The following is a 22,254-nucleotide window of genomic DNA, read 5'->3' on the forward strand; positions in this document are numbered from 1 at the left end:
AGTATACCTAGTAACCCCTATCCTGCCCCCCCTACACCGTCGCCCTCTATAATAAAGTTATTAACCCCTATCCTGCTGATCCCGCACCTCTCCGCAACTAAATAAATAGTTTAACCCCTAAACCGCCGCTCCCTGAACCCGCCGCAACCTATATTAAACCTATTAACCCCTATCCTGCCCCCCCCTACACCGTCGTCACCTATAATAAATTTATTAACCCCTATCCTGCCCCCCACTACACCGCCGCCACTGTAATAAAATTATTAACCCCTAAACCTAAGTCTAACCCTAACGCCCCCCTAACTTAAATATTAATTAAATAAATCTAAAAAATGTTTCTATTATTAACTAAATTAATCCTATTTAAAACTAAATACTTACCTTTAAAATAAACCCTAATATAGCTACAATATAAATAATAATTATATTCTAGCTATTTTAGGATTTATTTTTATTTTACAGGTACCTTTCAATTTATTTTAACTAGGTACAATAGCTATTAAATAGTTATTAACTATTTAATAGCTTACCTAGCTAAAATAAACTGAAATTTACCTGTAAAATAAATCCTAACCTAAGTTATAATTACACCTAACACTACACTATACTTATTCCTATTTAAAACTAAATACTTACCTGTAAAATAAACCCTACTATAGCTACAATATAAATAATAATTATATTGTAGCTATCTTAGGATTTATATTTATTTTACAGGTAACTTTGTATTTATTTTAGCTAGTTAGAATAGTTATTAAATAGTTATTAACTATTTAATAACTACCTAGCTAAAAGAAATACAAAATTACCTGTAAAATAAATCCTAACCTAAGTTACAATTAAACCTAATACTACACTATCATTAAATTAATTAAATAAACTACCTACAAATAACTAAATTAAATACAATTACATAAACTAACTAAAGTACAAAAAATAAAAAAATAAGTTACAAACATTTTAAAAATATTACAACAATTTTAAGCTACTTACACCTAATCTAAGCCCCCTAATAAAATAACAAACCCCCCCAAAATAAAAAAATACCCTACCCTATTCTAAATTAAATAAAGTTCAAAGCTCTTTTACCTTACCAGCCCTTAAAAGGGCCATTTGTGGGGGCATGCCCCAAAAAAGTTCAGCTCTTTTGCCTGTAAAAGAAAAATACAACCCCCCCCAACATTAAAACCCACCACCCACATACCCCTAATCTAACCCAAACCCCCCTTACAAAAACCTAACACTAATCCCCTGAAGATCATCCTACCTTGAGTCGTCTTCACTCAGCCGAGCAGCGATGGAACCGAAGTGGACATCCGGAGCGGAAGAAGTTAATCCTCCAAGCGGCGCTGAAGAAATCTTCCCTCCGATGAAGTCATCATCCAGGCGGCGCTGAAGAAGTCTTCGATCCGGGCGATGTCATCTTCCAAGAGGCGCTGAAGAGGTCTTCTATCCGGGCGATGTCATCTTCCAAGCCGGGTCTTGAATCTTCCTCCCGCCGACGCGGAACCTCCTTCTTCACCGACGGACTACGACGAATGAAGGCTCCTTTAAGGGACGTCATCCAAGATGGCGTCCCCTCAATTCCGATTGGCTGATAGGATTCTATCAGCCAATCGGAATTAAGGTAGGAAAAATCTGATTGGCTGATGGAATCAGCCAATCAGATTGAGCTCGCATTCTATTGGCTGTTCCGATAGCTATTGTACCTAGTTAAAATAAATTGAAAGGTACCTGTAAAATAAATATAAATCCTAAGATAGCTAGAATATAATTATTATTTATATTGTAGCTATATTAGGGTTTATTTTAAAGGTAAGTATTTAGTTTTAAATAGGATTAATTTAGTTAATAATAAAAATATTATTTAGATTTATTTAATTAATATTTAAGTTAGGGGGGGCGTTAGGGTTAGACTTAGGTTTAGGGGTTAATAATTTTATTACAGTAGCGGCGGCGTAGTGGGGGGCAGGATAGGGGTTAATAAATTTATTATAGGTGGCGACGGTGTAGGGGGGGCAGATTAGGGGTTAATAACTTTATTATAGGTGGCGACGGTGTAGGGGGGGCAGATTAGGGGTTAATAAATTTATTATAGGTGGCAACGGTGTAGGGGGGGCAGGATATGGGTTAATACATTTAATATAGGTTGCGGCGGGTTCAGGGAGCGGCGGTTTAGGGGTTAATACATTTATTATAGTTGCGGTGGGCTCCGGGAGCGGTGGTTTAGGGGTTAATATGTATAGAGTAGCTTGCGGTGGGCTCCGGGAGCAGCGGTTTAGGGGGTAATAACTTTATTTAGTTGCGGCGGTGTAGGGGGGCAGATTAGTGGTGTTTAGACTCGGGGTACATGTTAGGGTGTTAAGTGCAGACAGCTCCCATAGAAATCAATGGGATGTCTGTCAGCAGCGAACTTGTACTTTCGCTATGGTCAGACTCCCATTAATTCCTATGGGATCCGCCGCCTCCAGGGGTGGCGGTTTGAAAACCAGGTACGCTGGGCCGTAAAAGTGCCGAGCGTACCTGCTAGTCATTTGATAACTAGCAAAAGTAGTGAGAATGTGACGCACTTGTGTGCGGAACATCTGGAGTGACGTAAGAATCGATCTGTGTCGGACTGAGTCCGGCGGATCGAAGCTTACGTCACAAAATTCTACTTTTGCCGGTCTCGAGCCTTTGATAACTAAGGCGAATCAGCCTCGCCACAAATATGCTGCGGAATTCCAGCGTATTTGAGGTTGACGGCTTGATATTTAGGCCCCTAAGCCTGTTATTAAATCAATTTCTCCTCCTTGGAGTCTTAATTTGGTTCTGAAGGCTTTACAGGCTCCTCCATTTGAACCTATGCATTCTTTAGACATTAAACTACTTTCTTGGAAAGTGTTGTTCCTTTTGGCCACCTCTTCTGCTAGAAGAGTTTCTGAGTTATCTGCTCTTTCTTGTGAGTCTCCTTTTCTGATTTTTCATCAGGATAAGGCAGTTTTGCGTACTTCTTTTCAATTTTTACCTAAGGTTGTGAATTCTAACAACATTAGTAGAGACATTGTTGTCCCTTCCTTGTGTCCTAATCCTAAGAATTCTTTTCAAAGATCCTGACATTCTTTGGATGTGGTAAGAGCTTTGAAATATTATGTTGAAGCTACTAAAGATTTCAGGAAGACTTCCAGTCTATTTGTTTTATTTTCTGGTCCTAGGAAAGGTCAGAAGGCTTCTGCTATTTCCTTGGCTTCTTGGTTGAAACTTTTGATTCATCAAGCTTATTTGGAGTCGGCTCAGGCCCCGCCTCAGAGGATTACAGCTCCTTCTACTAGATCAGTCTCCACTTCGTGGGCTTTTAAGAATGAAGCTTCAGTTGATCAGATTTGCAAAGCGGCAACTTGGTCCTCTTTGCATACATTTACTAAATTCTACCGTTTTGATGTATTTGCTTCCTCGGAAGCAGTTTTTGGTAGAAAAGTTCTTCAGGCAGCTGTTTCAGTTTGATTCTTCTGCTTTTGATTTAAGTTTTTTTCTTTCAAAAATGAAAATAAACTTATTTTTTTGGGTTGTGGACTACTTTTTTTCAGCGGAATATGGCTGTTTTATTTTATTCCCTCCCTCTCTAGTGACTCTTGAGTGGCGATCCACATCTTGGGTATTGCTATCCCTTATGTCACTAGCTCAATTACATGAAAGAAAACATAATTTATTTAAGAACTTACTTGATAAATTCATTTCTTTCATATTGGCAAGAGTTCATGAGGCCCACCCTTTTTATGGTGGTTATGTATAAAGCACAATTATTTCCAAATTTCCTTTGTTGATGCTTTTTACTCCTTTCTTTATCACCCCACTACTTGGCTATTCGTTAAACTGAATTGTGGGTGTGGTGAGGGGTGTATTTATAGGCATTTTGAGGTTTGGGAAACTTTGCCCCTCCTGGTAGGATTGTATATCCCATATGTCACTAGCTCATGGACTCTTGCCAATATGAAAGAAATGAATTTATCAGGTAAGTTCTTACATAAATTATGTTTTTTCCATTTTCTTTCGGCTGAATAACTGGGGATTATGGGTAAGGGAAGTTACACTTAACAGCTTTGCTGGGGTGCTCTTTGCCTCCTCCTTTTGGCCAGGAGTTGAATATCCCACTAGTAATTGGAATGATGCCGGAAAGAAAGAAATTTATCAGGTAAGCATAAATTTTGTTTTTTAGCATTAAAAATATGTCTATATGTTGAAGGTAAACAATATGTGCAATGATAAGTTAAAAAAATATCTTATTTATTTTTCTGACAAATTACATTTAGAAAATATTTTCTCAATTTTTGGCTGCATAATACTGTTTTAAAGGGATGTTTAAAAAGATAGATAATGCACAATCAACATTGATATATTGATATACTTTATAACATTTAAACCTCTAAAGTTCTGCCTGTTTCTAAGCCACTACAGACAGCCTCTTATCACATGCTTTTTATTAGCTTTTCACAGCAGGAGACTGCTAGTTCATGTGGGCCATATAGATAACATGTTGTTCACGCCCAAGGAGTTATTTAAGATTTAGTACAACACAGTACTAAATGCAAGTAAATAGATAATAAATACAAAGTCATGTGATCAGGGGACTGTCAGAAGATGATTAGATACATGGTAATCACAGAGGTAAAAAGTATATTAATATAACTGTGTTGATTATGCAAAACTGGTGAGTGGGTAATAAAGGGATCAACTATCTTTTAAAACAATAAACATTCAATAGTAGACTGTCCCTTTAAGCAACTTTCTAATTTATTCCTACTATCAATTTTCTCCTGCTGATTTAGCCACCAATCAGCAAGCGCTACCCAGGGTGCTGAACCAAAAATGGACCATTTACATTCCTGCTTTTCAAATAAAGATACAAAGAGAACAAATAAAAATTCATACTAGGAGTAAATTAGAAAGTTGCTTAAAGTTGTCTGCTCTATCTGAATCATGGAGAGAAAAAAATTGGGATTTTATATCCCTTTAAGTTGCTTTTTGTCCAATTTTTAAAATAGTTATATGCAAGTATGTTTCATTCATTTGCTTGTGTATATTTTTCAAATTTTAAGTGTTTGGTGTTGGTTTTCTGTAAATACCTGCTATTATATCTGATATCTCTTTCTCTTTATGCCTCGCTTTCCTTCCTTCTTTACGTAATTGCGATTTTTTTATTCCACAAAATAAATAGAAAGAGTTTTCAAGTAACATTTAGAATTAAATTTTATTATAATATCATGGTATAAAAATGGGATTCTTAATTGAGTAATGGTCAAATAAATTAAATATGCACCCAATTTTGTTTACGTATTATTGTCTGTTATACAGTATACATTATTTACGCTTATATTCCATTGTTTGCAGTTTTCTGCCTTACCTCCAGTGCGAGTTGTATTTGCCATCACCATGGAAGACAGTGCACGTAAAGTCATTACGATCCGTTCATCATTGATTGTGAAAAATAAATTAGAAATACCGATGGAACTTAGACTCGACAGCCCTTCGGCACCAGACAGTATGTGTTATATTTATTTTCAAATTGCCATTTTTTTAATCAATATGTGTTTTGTATTTTATTCTTTAATAATTATAGAATTATAATTAAAAAGCAATGAATAGTTGTGGGAGTAACCAGTTAAAAATCTCTTTTCTTCCAATGTTAAAGGGACATTAACCACTTTAAGATAGTAATCTAAAATAATAAATCATATATATAAAAAAAACTGCAATAAGCTTTCATTATTTATTTTGTCCCTTTTTTTCATAAATGGAAAGAGTCCACAGCTGCATTCATTACTTTGGGGATTTTAGAACCTGGCCACCAGGAGGAAGCAAAGACACCCCAGCCAAAAGCTTAAATGCTCCTCCCACTTCCCTCATCCCTCAGTCATTCTTTGCCTTTCGTCCCAGGAGGTTGGCAGAGAAGTGTCAGAAGTTTTAGATAGTCTCTTATGGAGGGTAGTACTCTTCAGCATGGGACTGGAGTTTTAAGTAGTCCTGTCAGCCTCTCAGTGAGACCATGGACGAAAGTTAGAGTCCGGAGATGCAGGGAGAGACTTTCTGTGAAACCATCCCGACTCATATTAACAGCTCCACAAGCAACCAGCGTTGACGAGTTTCGCTGCCTGCTTTTTTTCTCTGAAGTCCATGGCAGAGGCGACGCTACTATCTGTCACACTTGAAGGGCTGTGTTCCTGTTCCACGGCGTAGATTCCGGTAAGATTGTTTCATTTTACTTTTATCATGGATGTATTGTAATTTCAACTGTTTATCCGAGAGGGGCTACAACCTTTCGGGGATAACTTTAACATATGGTCTCAGTGAGGCTCCTTTTTGTATCTAGGAATCAAGGGTTAATATTTCCTGAGGGGGATTATTGAACAGGGGGGTTTATCATCATGTTTGTTATGTGATTCTGTCTGCTACTGTGTAGTGTTGCTTCGGCTCATGGCTATTTTGGAACATAACGGCCTATGTCTAGTGACGCAGCCTTTTCGGTCAGGCGTGCTTTTGCATGGACTGCACGGTTTACTGTGTTGTTTTCCTGACCACGTGGCGGCGGAAAAATCCTGGAACGCTGCTGTCTGGTTCTCTGGAGGCGGCAGTATCCCAGTTATGGAGGATTCTTGGAGATGGATGTCTCTGATTCAGACTCTACTTTTGCGAAGAATATGAATTGACCCGGGTGATACATGCCCATCAGTTATGTTCCGAATGCCGTTTTAGAGTGCTTTGTTCCTCGGAATAGGGGAATTGGGTGGCCACTGAGCCATCCGTCTCTGGGGATTCTATTTCTCACAAGACGAGTTCCCTACCATCAACTCTTACTACGCATGCAGGTAACCCAAACTCTACTTATCCTTTCTAGGGAGTGTGACCTGTTCCCACCGGAGGTTACGACACGGTTCCGCATGGCTATATCTTTGGCGCTGGAGCATCTGCACCTTCTGGGAGTGTGCTTCCGATATTGTCCATGTTTCGTTAACCGGGGCTCGTCAGGCGTGGGATCACCTGGTCGAGTTCAGCCTTCCGGGGGAGCGACTGCCCCTGAGGCCTCAGGGGGGTCAACCTTCGGGGCCGGTGTTTCCTTTTGTCCCGGCGAAGGTATGTTGCGCCTTTCGTTATAAACTGGCGCGCCTTTGTGTCCTACTAAGGCACGTTTTTGCTTTGCTGAAAGAATCCCACTCTTAATGGGTCTGGTCGATTCTCAGTCCTACTCTTTGACTGGCTTGCATACATAGACGAAAGCCAAAAGGATGTTCCAGCACTTCAGTAAATCAGCGTATATATTTATCTTGCAAGTCGCCTATGGGCCACTGTCCGGAACCCACCACATATAATCAATTAGTACACAGGTGACAGCAAATCCTTTTTTATTTTTAAGGAGACAAACAAACAGGCGACATTTTGGGATAGTATCCCTTACTCATGCCATACCTGACAAACACTAACCACACTCTTATATACGCTAATACCACTAGGTGGCGCTAACTAACATATTAACTATTTCCTAACAATCAATATTTCTCTAACAATATTCAATACTGATATAATAAAGTGTGTATATATATATATATATATATATATATATATATAAAACATACTGTATGTCTGACTATACATCAATAGAAAGCAGCAAGAAATTAGCCAATAATACACTATATTTACTTTCTGTTTGCATAATGAATTTAACCCCTTAATGACCGGACCATTTTTCAATTTTCTTACCCTTAATTACAATGGCTATTTTTACATTTCTGCAGTGTTTGTGTTTAGCTGTAATTTTCCTCTTACTCATTTACTGTACCCACACATATTATATACCGTTTTTCTCGCCATTAAATGGACTTTCTAAAGATACCATTATTTTCATCATATCTTATAATTTACTAAAAAAAAATAATAAAATATGAGGAAAAAATGGAAAAAAACACACTTTTTCTAACTTTGACCCCCAAAATCTGTTACACATCTACAATCACCAAAAAACACCCATGCTAAATAGTTTCTAAATTTTGTCCTGAGTTTAGAAATACCCAATGTTTACATGTTCTTAGCTTTTTTTGCAAGTTATAGGGCCATAAATACAAGTAGCGCTTCGCTATTTCCAAACCACTTTTTTTCAAAATTAGCGCTAGTTACATTGGAACCCTGATATCTGTCAGGAATACCTGAATATCCCTTGACATGTATATATTTTTTGTTAGAAGACAACCCAAAGTATTGATCTAGGCACATTTTGGTATATTTTATTCCACCATTTCACCGCCAAATGCGAGCAAATAAAAAAAAAAACTTTACATTTTTCACAATTTTAGGTTTCTCACTGAAATTATTTACAAACAGCTTGTGCTATTATGGCACAAATTGTTGTAAAAGCTTCTTTGGGATCCCCTTTGTTCAGAAATAGCAGACTTATATGGCTTTGGCATTGCTTTTTTGTAATTAGAAGGCCGCTAAATGCTGCTGCGCACCACACGTAAATTATGCCCAGCAGTGAAGGGGTTAATTAGGTAGGTTGTAGGGAGCTTGCAGGGTTAATTTTAGCTTTAGGGTAGAGATCAGCCTCCCACCTGACACATCCCACCCCCTGATCCCTCCCAAACAGCTCTCTTCCCTCCCCCACCCCACAAATGTCCCCGCCATCTTAAGTACTGGCAGAAAGTCTGCCAGTACTAAATAAAAGGAGTTTTTTTTTTTTTTTTTTTATAAAAAAAATAAAATATTTTAGCTGTGATGGACTCCTGCCTTAGCCCCAACCTCCATGATCCCCCCCCCCCCAGCTCTCTAACCCTCTCCCCTATCTAATTGCGGCCATCTTGGGTACTGGCAGCTGTCTGCCAGTACCCAATTTGCACAAAAACAAAAGTATTTTTTGCTTTTTTTCTTTTTTGGGGGGTTTTCTGTAGTGTAGCAGCCCCCCACAGTACCCCTACCCCCCTCCCCCTCCCAGATCCTTTTATATGATTTAAAAAAAAAAATCTTTCCCCCCCCCTCTTCCCTCATTGGTGTCAGTGGCCAGCTAATGCGCGCGCACGCGCGCCCCCCGCACGCTCCCGGTACCCGGCGTTTACATTGCACTTCTAGGAACCGGATGCCGGGTAGCGATGGGCCGCCCACCCACCTCCCTGTTGCGCTCCCACCCACCAACGAACTACCGGTGCAGAGAGGGCCACAGAGTGGCCCTCTCTGCATCGGAGTCTTCTAAAAAGGTATTGCAGGATGCCTCCATATGGAGGCATCACTGCAATACCCTGAGAGCTGCTGGAAGCGATTGCGATCGCTTCCAGCACTCTCCTAGACAACTGACGTACCAGGTACGTCCATTGTCATTAACTACTTGTTAATGCATGACGTACCTGGTACGTCAGTTGTCATTAAGGGGTTAAATTTATAAAAAAAAACTGACAAATCCCATTCTTTATTTAAACCCTTCGGTTCTAACGTTCCCAGTTCATATATCCAATATGATTCTCTTTGCCTTAGCAACAACTCCCTATCCCCTCCTCTACAAGGTTTAATTATATGATCGATGATTTGAAATTTAAGTTGACTTATAGAATGACCATGTTTAAGAAAGTGACTAGCTAGCGGGGCTTTAAGATTACTCGTACTAATATTACTTTTATGCTCAATAATACGATCCTTGGCACTTCTAGTTTATTCCCTTATATATACCCCCCACATGGACATTTAATCATGTAAATAACATAAGTGGTTAAACAGGTGTAAAACCCTTTTATATTATATTTTTTCCCAGTGTGGGGATGAAAAAAGAAGGAATCTTTGGTCATAGTACAACATGAACAGCCTAAACATGGAAAACAACCCACATTTTTGGAAGTAATATATCTATCTCCCTTTTTAATACTGGTTCCAATATCTGCTTTTACCAGTTTAGTTTGTTCATTAGGTCCTTTTTGTAGGCTGGCATGGGAAATTCTTTAAACGCTTGTATGTTCGGGTTACATTCAGATAATATTCCCGAATGTTTCCTAATAATACGCTGTATTTCAGAGCTCTGCATACATAGACATAAGGGGATGAAGTAATCTTCTTATAGTCTTTGTTATTTGTGTATCCTTTTCCAGGTCTGAGCTTGGAAGTCTCGGACCCCTGTTGGGCTGGTCCTGCGGGCCTGTCCGTTCTTCCTGGGCGATAACCTACTGGTTGCCTTATCTTTTATTTTCATCCGGTGAGGATGATTTTTATTTGGTTTAAAGCTCATGATGTGGTGTGATGTTTCCTTCGGGAACTTTCCTCTCTGGAATTGATACTTGCGATTTTGTTTGTTCTGTTTACAAAAGTCTGTCTGACTGTTCTTTATCCCTCCATCATCGGGGGAGAGTCTATGTGGCCTTGACAGTGCTGGGGCCCTTGGTTTCAGACTGGTTCTGACTGGGTACAAATCCTTCTGTCTTTGAGGTCTAGTTCAGACACTTGGCACCTTTTTATGTCCAGTTGGTCCGGTAAGGGCGCCCAGTGATCACAATATAATTGTGTGATTGTCTTGTTTTACAAGCTTCAAATAGCATCCTGAGAGGACTTGAGGGTCCGTGGTTGCTTAGGGGCATAGGGGATTGGTTCAGTCCTCATTCGCATTTCATTCTAGTGGGCCTGGACTCCGTTGAGATCCGCGGCAACATGCTCAGTCGTTTCCGAATTTTTTGTGAACTAGAGTGTTCCTTCCCGTTGTGGGTTGGAGGCTTGGAGGATTTAGGTCCTTCATACCGCCGTTCTTACGGTTTTGCCTTTCATGGTCTCTTTGGAAGTGTCCTTTTAGGACTTATTCCTTTTAGAGATTATCTTCCTTTGGGTCGAGACTTTCTGGACTTCGTCCGGTTTTTGTGGCGGCTTTGGCCGCTTAATTAGGAAGTGAAGGCCGTGAGGCTCGGTCTTCCTTTGGGAGTTATCAGGGGCAATAGTAGGTGTTGTTTCTTTTTCCAAGCTTTTTGCTTAGGGGATATTTTTCTGCCTGGGCTCGGGATGCTTTGCATTCTTCTCCCTTGGGTGTGGTCCTATGGAACGTTAATCTGAAAGGATTCTGGAGACTAGCCTTTCTTCTACTCTCTTTCGGGTGACTCTGTTCTCGTTTTAATTTCCCTTAGTGCTGCCCTTGGGGCCTTTGGGCACTTTAGAAATTGTGTGACTTTGTTGCGGCCTAGTAGCTTGCTGGGGGGGGGGGGTAAGGGTGTTCTTTTCCCTTTGGGCTGGGAATTCGAGTGAGTCTCGTACCCATTCTCCGGGTTTCCTGGTTCTCATCCCCTGTGAGGTCTGATTGCTTCAGACAGGGTATCTTGTGTTCCCTGAGGATGTCGTTCGTTCTAGGACGATTCTGGGTCCCGGGTCTGGAGTTCTTGTCTTGGATCCTTCTTGGATGTCTGGAGACTTATGTTCCGATAAACTGGTTCGGGACGACCCAGTTTTTTTTCAGGGACTCTATGTTGCGACATAGGGGCTAGCTTATTGGGCTTGCAAGCAGGTAGGCCAGAGTTCTCATCCACCTTCGGGTACTGGTTATAACCTTTAAGGCCTGACTTGTCCTTCCGACGGAGTGTGCTCCTCTATGGGGAGTTTTTTTCTCTGTTGGGTCAACAGTGGTGTCTGGGTGATTTTTCATTCGGTCCGTGTTTTGATCATACTGTGGCTTCATGTCTTGTGGATGTGTACACTGTTCTTATCTGTGCCCTTCCTTTTGGAGGGGATAGTATATCTTCCTTATGAGTTTGGGGTTTCCTCTCTCTGGAGGGTCCTTGTCCTGCCCTGTGTGTAGGAGGTTGGTTCAGGTGGCTTATTTCTGTAAGGGGCAGCATCTGCTGCTCTGGGCACTCTGTTCAACCTGCTAGAAAATGGTCTCTCTACGTAGAGACTGTCTAAGAGAGTTGTGACAGGTCCTCCTACGAATCTATTGCACTTTTCTCTGTTCCAGGTCCTAGGGGGTTCTCCTTGGGAGTGCCTTATTTTGGAGGAGCGAATTGTGTTGGCACCCGAGCTCTGTTGGGGTGGGTGAGTCCCCCCCTTTTTTCTTCCATTCCCTGGGGGCTTGTGGTTGGGGTCTTCTGTCTCCCTGTCTATCAGACATGTCTGTCGCTTGGGCTGGTCTGGTGTTGGAGCAGGATCTGAGATCTGTTGCTCTGCTATTCGTCCTTGGACATTTGAGGTACAGTAAGCCTTTTTGAGGTTTCTCCTTTCTCCACATTCAGGATTTGTGGGAAGGACTGGTGGCTCTTAGATAGCCTGCAACGTTATCCGCTGGTTAGTGGATACTTAGCCATCTGAAGGATCCTATCTTCAGCTGCTTTCTACTTGCCCTGCAAGTATTCAAGTTTCGGAGTAATTTTTAGATTTCTGCAGTGTGCAGTGTTTTTGCTTCAGGTGTTGTTCATCAGACCTATCTGAGCTTGCTGCACAAGGTTTCGTTCTAAATATTTTGGTATTCTGAGATACCTTTTTGCGACTTGGGGACCTTCGTCTTCAGTTGCTTTCTAGAGTGCGGTTGAACTGTGTTATTAGAAGATCCTCTCTCTGTTTCAGACTCCCGGCCTTATCCCTTGGTTTCTGTATTTCTGGGGTCTGGGCATTGCCTCCCCTTGTTTCTATGAGACTGGTTGGGTCTCTGTTAGCCTGACCCGGTTTCTCAGGTTTTTGCTCTGTGTTTTTATTTAGGACTCGTGCCCTTTTTAGGGGTTTTTTTCTGGAGTTCCTTATGCTAGCTGGAAGCTTGCTCAGCATTCTTATGCACTGGGGCTACTCTGCACTGTAGCAAACCGAGGGTTGCAAGTTCGATCCCCGGCGAGGTCTACTCAGCCTTTCCTCCTTTCAAGGTTGATAAAATGAGCAGCACCTTGAGTCCCTTAAGGGGGATTAGCCGCACTTTACAAGTACAATCATGTTTTCTCCGTGCCTTTTCTTCTTTGTGGAAGAATACAATAGTAGTTTGTTCCCTTTCTTTAGTAAGGTGTGTGTTGTTTGGAGACTGACTGCTGGGGACGGTGTCTCTTGGAGGCTGTTGACTCAGTCGAGTCTAGTTCCTGCAGTCTCCCGTTTTTGTATTCAGTGTCCTCTATAGCTTGGGTATTGTTTTCCAAAAAGTAATGAATGCAGCTGTGGACTCTTTCCATTTATGAAGAAAAACTTAAATTATGCTTACCTGATAATTTTCTTTTCTTCAGATGGAAAGAGTCCACAGCTCCCCGTCCGTATTTTTTCTGTGGGGCGTCTGTTATTTTTGTTCTTCTGGCACCTTTTCACCCTGATGTTTCTTCTACTGTTCCTTGTTCCTCGGCAGAATGACTGGGGGATGAGAGAAGAGGGAGGCGTATTTAAGCCTTTGGCTGGGGTGTCTTTGCCTCCTCCTGGTGGCAAGGTTCTAAATTCCCAAAAGAAATGAATGCAGCTGTGGACTCTTTCCATCTGAAGAAAAGAAAATTATCAGGTAAGCATAATTTAAGTTTTCCTGTAATTCCATTTTGAAATTGTGAGCTGTTCCGTTCCTGTTAAAAACGGATGTGCAGAACACTGTTATTTTCCACACTAGGCTGTACACTTTTGTGACCTATTTATATTTGTTCGTAATTGGCCACAGCAGAGACGGTAACCTAAGTTACAACATGGCAGCTCCCATTGTTTTAAAGACACTAAAACTTTTTTGTCAATATTTAAATAGCTAATGAAACTTTAAAAAAATACATCTATATGGTATTCTCAGACTAATCTTTTCTTTGAATGCTTCATTTTAGCTAGCATTTATTTAGTGTTTAATGTCCCTTTAAGGGTGTCCAGCTCCACACATTACTGAAGATGCTTAAAAAAACAAAGGGTACACATTTCATTTTAAGTTGTTTTCTTTTAGATATGAATTTCCTGCCATTACTTTTATAGGCTGCCTTTTTGTATTGAAGTTTTATGTAGAGTTATACTAATGAGCTAAAACTAATTTCATTCTGAATGCATAGTTATATCTGCTACTTACTGTACCACTGTTTTAGCATCCATTTACAGCATTAAAGGGATAGTCTAGTCAAAATTAAGCATTTATGATTCAGATAGAGCGTGCAATTTTAAGTAACTTCCTAATTTTCTCCTATTATAATTTGTAGTTCATTCTCTTGGTATCTTTATTTGAAAAAGCAAGAAAATATATTTGGGAGCTGGCCCATTTTTTATTTAGCACCTGGGTAGCCCTTGCTGATTGGTGGCTGCATTTAGACACCAATCAGCAAGTGATAACCAGGTGCTGAACCAGAAATGGCCCTGCTTCTAAGCTTAGATTCCTGCTTTTTCATATAAAGATGCCAAGAGAACAAGGAAAAAATGATAATAGCCGTAAATTAGAAAGTTGCTTAATATTGCATGCTCTATCTGAATCATGAAAGTTTAAAGGGACACTGAACCGAAATGTTTTCTTTCATGATTCAGATAGAACATGCAATTTTAAGCAACTTTTTAATTTACTCCTATTATCGATTTTACTTTGTTCTCTTGCTATCTTTATTTGAAAAAGAAGGCATTTAAGCTAAGGAGCCCGACTATTTTTAGTTCAGTACCCCGGACAGCACATGTTTATTGGTGCTGTCCTATCAGCAAGGACAACCCAGGTTGTGAACTAAAAATGGGTCGGCTTCTAAACTTACATTCTTGCTTTTCAAATAAAGATAGCAAGAGAATGAAGAAAAAGCGATAATAGGAGTAAATTAGAAAGTTACCTAAAATTGCATGCTCTATCTGAATCATGAAAGAAAAAAATTGAGTTGTGTCCCTTTAATTTCGAATAGACTATCCCTTTAATTCTGCGTGCCAATCTCTCTTGTTAGTACCCACTTACAACATTCATTTTGCATACATCTTCTCTCTCCAGCATATTCTTGTGTCACACACAAAACCACTCAGGAAATAATACATACTTGCAGGCCGGGACTGGGACCAAAATGTAACCTTACCCTAAAACTGACAAGTATAGTGTACTAGTTTGATTTACAAAAACATTTAAAGTATATAACATCTTTCTTTCACAAAATTGGTTGTAATGAAATATACTTACAAAAATGCTCCAGTTGAGCTTAAATTAACCCTATTAAAAAAGGTGACCCATTTAACACCGGCAATCATATCCCTGACTTCTGTTTCTAGCCAGAAATATATCTAAACTATTTTTAAATGTATCCAAGGTATTGGCATTTACTACCTCCTCAGGTAATGTGTTTCACAATTTTATTGCTCCTACAGTAATATTATGTTCCTTTAAGATATATTTTTTTCTGTTCACTAGGCAATTATGTATTATATGTTATCACTGCTTTTTGTTGGTTTGTTATTGTATCCCTGAACCCAGAAAATCTATACCTCCAAAAAAAATGTGTGGTCTTTGTGACAGTAATGCAAGTAATTATACAAAACGTTGTACTGTGGGCAATGTGCTGGTTTATGAAGGAATGTTTTGCATAATTTTTGCAACATATTGCTGCAGATTATTGTGTTAAAACTATTATCACTGAAATCCCACATTTGAGCTATCTACTAGTTTATACTTTATATAAAGGAAAGGGAAGTATTTACCTCATCAGACTGGTCCAGAAATAACCCAGATGTTCCTGATTAATTTCCTTTCTAAAATTGTCCCTTATAAATTATTTAAAATATTCCCCTTGCTGTGACTAAGACATGCTTAGCGGTAAATTGGTAAATAGAGTCCACTTCTGAGGTAAATATTTTTACATTTTCATTTTTGGACTGTTTGGAAAGCATTAGGCAACCTAAGAGCAAAAAGGTAAGCGATACAAGAGATTTTGTAGGAAATCAGCCTTTTCCTGCTTTGTATCAACAGATGCTAGAAGCTTCATGATAATATATTGACCAGCTATTGGAGCCGAAGTAATATAGGAAGTTCTAGTATTCCAACAATTTTTCTGTTCTCAACTTTTTATGATAAAGGAAAGCAATACTTTATGGAGGCTTGTATTGGATCTCAAGTGCTTGAACAAGTTTCTTTTGACAAACAGATTAATCAAACAAATATCACTAAATCACATTTCATAGATCTCAGGAATACTTACTTCTTTGTTCCAGTGTTGAGCAATCATGTGTCGTTAATATATATTTGCACTTTGTATTCAGTATTTCCTTGGCTCCAAGGATATTAGCGTGTGTCCCTCTGAAGAAATGCTGGTAAAGGAGAAATTTGTACATTATCTGTTACACATTGTGCTGCTTGTGGGCACCACAGAACCACAGAGGAAGAAATAAATACAGATATCAGCAACCTGGTCACTTTTTTCACCAAAAAAAAAAAAAGCATCTACAGGACAATAAAATCAAACCACACACCAGCTTTTGTAAAGATTAGTTACTCATTTTCAGTGTTTATAGATAGGGAATGGAACTTCAACAATTGACTTGACTTTTTTAGTCTTTTCAGTCATTGAGGAGGCCCTATGAAATCCTTTCATCCAAAGTAAAAATACATTAAAAAAAAACAGGGTTTGTGAACAGTCAAACTTAAAGGGACACTGAACCCAATTTTTTTCTTTTGTAATTCAGATAGAGCATGCGATTTTAAGCAACTTTCTAATTTACTCCTATTATCAATTTTTCTTCGTTCTCTTGCTATCTTTATGTGAAAAAGAAGGCATCTAAGCTCTTTTTTTTTTTTTTTTTTGGTTCAGGCCTCTGGACAGCACTTTTTATTGGTGGATGAATTTATCCACCAATCAGCAAGAATAATCCAGGTTGTTTACCAAAAATGGGCCGGCATCTAAACTTACATTCTTGCATTTCAAATAAAGATACCAAGAGAATGAAGACAATTTGATGATAGGAGTACATTAGAAAGTTGCTTAAAATGTCATGCTCTATCTGAATCACAAAAGAAAAAATTTGGGTTCAGTGTCCCTTTAATCTGTATACACACACACTATGTTGTATGCATTTTAAACCTTTCAAAGTTCACTGTGCTTTTTTCAACAATGCTCCCTTTTTTGGATATATTATATATTTTACAAAATTTTGTGACACTATACTGTAGAAAACATTATTTTTTCCAGTATTTTTTGTATCTTTTCCTACATTGATGGTTGTAATTTGACATTTGACCATTAGATGGCAGTGTTGAAATGAAACAGGGCTTATTCAGTAGAAAAAAATGTGTTAAATCAAAGTAAACAAAAAAAGAAACACATTGTGTTAAAACAACAAACAACTGCTTGCAACTAGATAAAGTAGCTGTCATTACAAAACTGTCACATGATTTTTGCAGCAAAAGTTATCAGTGAGACTGGGCACCAAGCTGACTGCTTGGTGCCCAGTCTGACCCACTGCTTAGTGCTTTTTTATTTCAACAAAAAATGAGACTATTTATATCCCTTTAAAGGGACATAAGACTTCTGTGTAGTGCAGTAAATTATCATAAAGACCCCAGTGTGAAAGCATCTTGTTGTTTGCTACATTTGTTTTTCAATCTACAGACTTCCCCCACCACCTGCTTTATTTGGTGGAGCCTATTCAGACTTGTTACTTTAGTAGGCAAGGCTTGTCCCATCATTTTGTTTTTAACATTCACATTGTGTTGCAGTATCATATCCAATACCCTTTATTTAGGCCTATCAGGGATGTATATGTAGCAGGGTTAGACTTGCCATGTCTCTACTGGGCACATCCAGTTCACTGAAAACTCAGAGTTAAAGGGACAGTAAAGTCAAGATTAAACCTCCATAATTCAGGCAGAGCATGTAATTTTAAACAACGTTCCAATTTACTTCTGTTATGTAATCTGTTATGTTATCTTGATATCCTTTGCTGAAGAGTAAACCTAGGTATGCTGATAGGAACTTACTAGTGTGCACGTGTCTAAAGCAGTCTATGGCAGCAGTGTGTGCATCTATGTATAACATTGCTAAAACATTGTTGTAAACACTGCTGCCAGAGACACATGCACACTCCTGAGCTCACCTAGGATTACACTTTAACAAAGGCTGCCAAGAGAACTAAGCTAAATTGGAAATTGAAGTCAATTGAAAAGTTCTTTAAAATTTTGTGCTGTATCCAATCCATTTAAGTTTAATTTTGACTTTACTGTCCCTATTAAGCTATAGGAAAAAGGGGCAAAATAAATTTGAAAGTATAACACATAGGGTGTTTTTACCACTCGTAATTAAATATTTTATATTACAATTTCAATGATTTTATATTACTTTAAATCAGTCTAATCAAAATTAAACTTGAGTTACTTTCATTATCAATTTTGCTTTGTTCTCTTGGTATTCTTTGCTTAACGATAAACATAGGTAGGCTCATATGCTAATTTCTAAGCCGTTGAAGGCCGCCTCTTATCTCAATGCATTTTGACTGTTTTACAGCTAGACAGCGCTAGTTCATGTGTGCCATATAGATAACATTGTGCTCACTCCCTTGGAGTCATTTATGAGTCGGTACTGATTGGCTAAAATGCAAGTCTGTCAAAAGAACTGAAATAAGGGGGCAGCCTGCAGAGGCTTTGAAACGAGGTAATCACAGAGGTAAAAAGTGTATTAATATAACGATGCTGGTTATGCTAAACTGGGGAATGTGTTATAAAGGGATTATTTATCTTTTTAAACAATAACAATTCTGGAGTAGCCTTCAGATGATATAATATCTAGTTTTAGTTTTAAGCTACACAGTTATTACACATCATTTACTGTATTTAGTTTATATCTTGATATTTTATGAAGTGATAGTATCCATTGTATCTACACTTCTACAGATTTGTAGCTGAAATTGACATTAATCCCTATGAGACGGTTACTTTACCCCTTGCTGGCATCAGCAAAGGCAACAGACTTGTAAACCTATGGAAACCAAGGTTATAAAACCCCATACTTTTTGAACACTAAAACTTATTTACTAGTGTACTTATTTACTTATATAGTTTTAGGAAATACATCTGCATATTATTTGCTTTGAATACTTTATTATATTTAGCATTTATCTAGTGTTAAAAATAACCGTGTACTCTAAAATTGTTTTCCCCTTAATGCGTTACAACAGGTACTTGTTGTACCTGTTGCAGAGTATAAAGCGTATGGTAAATTGCTCTTTTAGGTTTGTTTGTGTGTGGGAGATAGCTGCTTTTGCTCTTTGAAACCACAACCCATTAAAATGGGATAAGCTTGCATGGAGAACAGATCTCATTATCTTATTGTGTTACATAAACACAAAGACTCTCTTAAATCTAATTGGAGAACATTTTTAAAAATACATTTTAGTAGCTATCTCTCCCATCCCCCACCTCTACCGTATTTTGTGTACATAGCATTTCTGTACTCATTGCTGCAGTTTTAAAATTTTCAGGATAGTTTGGGATTTCAAAATGGGATTTTTAAAGCAGTTATTTCCTCTGAGAAAACAAAGGTAAATTATTTGTAACCAATTTAATACACTCCAGCAGGTAGAATGTATCACTTTTAAAGGGGAGATAAATGTAAAGTACATTGTCCTTTTAATCTTTATTCTACATATAAAAGAAGAAGTCCTGACTGCATGACTGACTCATCAACGCCCAGCTCAAACCGTTTAACCTTGGAACGTGAAATTTGGAAGTTACGTTGTTTTTATGACATAGACAGCCACTAAGGAAGAATTTTTGTAAATTAGGGGGGTGAACTTTTTTATGAGGATACCTATATATTTAAAAAACCGACAATGTTACAGACGTGAAAATTGGTATTTAGATTCTTTAAAAATAAAGAAACACTTGTTTTACCATTTTTCCAAACATCCACTTAAGGAGGGTCAAAAGAGGGTGGGGGGTGATTTATGAGGATACCTATATCTCAAAAAACAAAGATGTTACAGACATGAAAATTGGTATTTAGATTACGAGAAACGCTGAGAATTAACGAAAACTCAAGAAGTTAATGTCAGCGAGTGTGCAACCCGAACGGGCACATGTCGTTGCAAGTGGTCGGGCTTTTCGCTATTTTTTACAAATCACAAAATCCATGTGAGCAAAGCCGCGGGTAACAGCTAGTATAGTATAATATAGAAAGCTGATATGCAGCATATTTAAAGGGAGACTAAACCCAAAAGGTTTTCTTTCATGATTCAGGTAGAGAATACAATTTTAAACAACATTCCAATTTGCTCCTATTATCTAATTTGCTTCATTCTTTAGATATCCTTTGTTGAAGAAATAGCAATGAGCCAATCACACGAGCCATCTATGTGTAGCCACCAATCAGCAGCTACTGAGCCTATCTAGATATGCTTTTCAGCAAAGGATATCAAGATCTGAAGAAAATTAGATAAAATAAGTAAATTAGAAAGTTGTTTAAAATTAAATCTTCTTTCTAAATCATGAAAGAAAAAAACTGGGTTTCATGTTCCTTTAAGTTAAAGATGGGGATATATTAAAGGGACATAATACTCATATGCTAAATCACTTGAAACTGATGCAGTATAACTGTAAAAAGCTGACAGGAAAATATCACCTGAGCATCTCTATGTAAAAAAGGAAGATATTTTACCTCACAATCTCCTCAGCTCAGCAGAGTAAGTTATGTGTAAAAAGTTATACTCAGCTGCTCCCAGCTGCAGGTAAAAAAAAAAAAAAAAATGAAGAAATGAACAGCAGCCAATCAGCATCAGCAGTGCTGAGGTCATGAACTCTTTTACTGTGATCTCATGAGATTTGATTTAACTCTCATGAGATTTCATAGTAAGCTTCCTTTACCTGATTGGTGAAATAAGATGAGAGTGCACGATGCTCATCCCTTCAGATGTCCCAGGACAGACATACTAAAATGCTGCTTAGAAGTCCTTTACAATGGGAGGTGGCTACTGAGGAACTTTTGAGGTAAAATATCTTTCTTTTTTACATAGAGATGTTCAGGTGATATTTTCTAGACAGCTTTTTACAGCTATGCTGCATCACTTTCAAGTGTTTAAACATTTGGGTATTATGGCCCTTTAACTTACTTTTACCACAATGTCTGTGTCTTGAAGAAAAAGAATCCAAAAATCACCCAAACTGCATATGAGGTTTTAACACAGCTAATTCAGTTGGGCTGTAAATGTGTCCTATGAGTGATGAATGATGATGTCACAGCAAAGATTTACTTGCAGCAAAACAGCAATGATAGAAGGAATTTTCTACCATCTCTTGGCAGAACACAACATGATAGTTACTAATTTTGTTCATAGTTAGGGCCAGATTACAAGTGGAGCACGCAAGCAATAGTAACGCTCCACTGAGTAATACCAGAGCAAGCTAATGTGCGCTGGTATTACAAGTTAAGCCCAATGTGAGTTCGCATTGCTAGAAAGCATTACGCACATGAGAGCGCACTTTCATAGGCTCCAATAGGAGCCTTGTTCTGATGCGGTCAGAGACAACATCAGAACCTAAGCACTGCGAAGGGGGTAAGTAGTGCAGTGATGGGCGGCATGTATATACACATAACACATAAATATATATGTATATAAGCATATACATATATATTTACAGGGAATACACCATTCTCATAGACTGCAATGTAAAAGCACTTTACATTGCACCCCACTCCCGCGACTTTACCCCCAAAATACTGTCTAGTGCAGTTTTTTTATTAAAAAATAAAAATGCTAGAATTTTTATTTTTTAATAACATACACTAGACTGTATTTTGGGGGCATATGGGGCACATTTATAAAATTAACCAGAGATCTGATCTCTGGTTAATTTTATAAGCACTATTTGTTACCGCAAACTCACGGTAGCAATAATCAGCCACTTGTAATGGCTGGTTATTTATTGCACGCCTGCAAACGGGCAAATTTTGCCCATTTGCTTGCGGGCAATAAATTTGCACTCTACTTGTAATCTAGACCTTAATTTTTTTCCTGAATTTTAAACCAAAGTTTCTAATCGAACTGATCACTTGCACAGAAGGAAGGATTCTATAGAATTTACAGTCTAGGTAGCGGTGATCACAGATATTCAGTGTTACTTGTCATTCGATATTGTGGTACAAACGTTCAAAAGCTAGTAGCAGAAGACATGTGCAGCTATACCTTACCAAGAATATTATTGTTCTCTTTCTGCCATTTCATTTTGCTCAGAATTAGTTATTTATTCTGTCTTCTGTCTCCAGGTTCATTCTTACAAGGCACTGATGTTGTCCTTTTTACAAAAACAAATACCAACAGTTCTCATTAGCATAACTTAGCATTAAAGGGACACTAAACCCATTTTTTTTTCATGATTGAGATAGAGAATGCAGCTTTAAGCAACTTTTTAAT

The 22,254-nt window shown here is 38.3% G+C and overlaps 1 protein-coding gene across 3 annotated transcripts in view; it reads left to right on the forward strand.

Moving 5' to 3' along the window:
• The window catches only part of VPS13D (vacuolar protein sorting 13 homolog D), a 1,255,097-nt gene that overhangs the window by 566,876 nt on the left and 665,967 nt on the right, over positions 1-22,254 (forward strand). For all 3 annotated transcript variants that reach the window (XM_053690423.1, XM_053690422.1, XM_053690424.1), the window contains one exon: positions 5,368-5,518. In XM_053690423.1, coding sequence (XP_053546398.1) covers positions 5,368-5,518 — 151 coding nt within the window. The remainder of the gene's footprint in view (positions 1-5,367; positions 5,519-22,254) is intronic.

Source organism: Bombina bombina, chromosome 8, assembly GCF_027579735.1.
Source record: "Bombina bombina isolate aBomBom1 chromosome 8, aBomBom1.pri, whole genome shotgun sequence".
In the NCBI taxonomy this organism is placed as follows: Eukaryota; Metazoa; Chordata; class Amphibia; order Anura; family Bombinatoridae; genus Bombina; species Bombina bombina.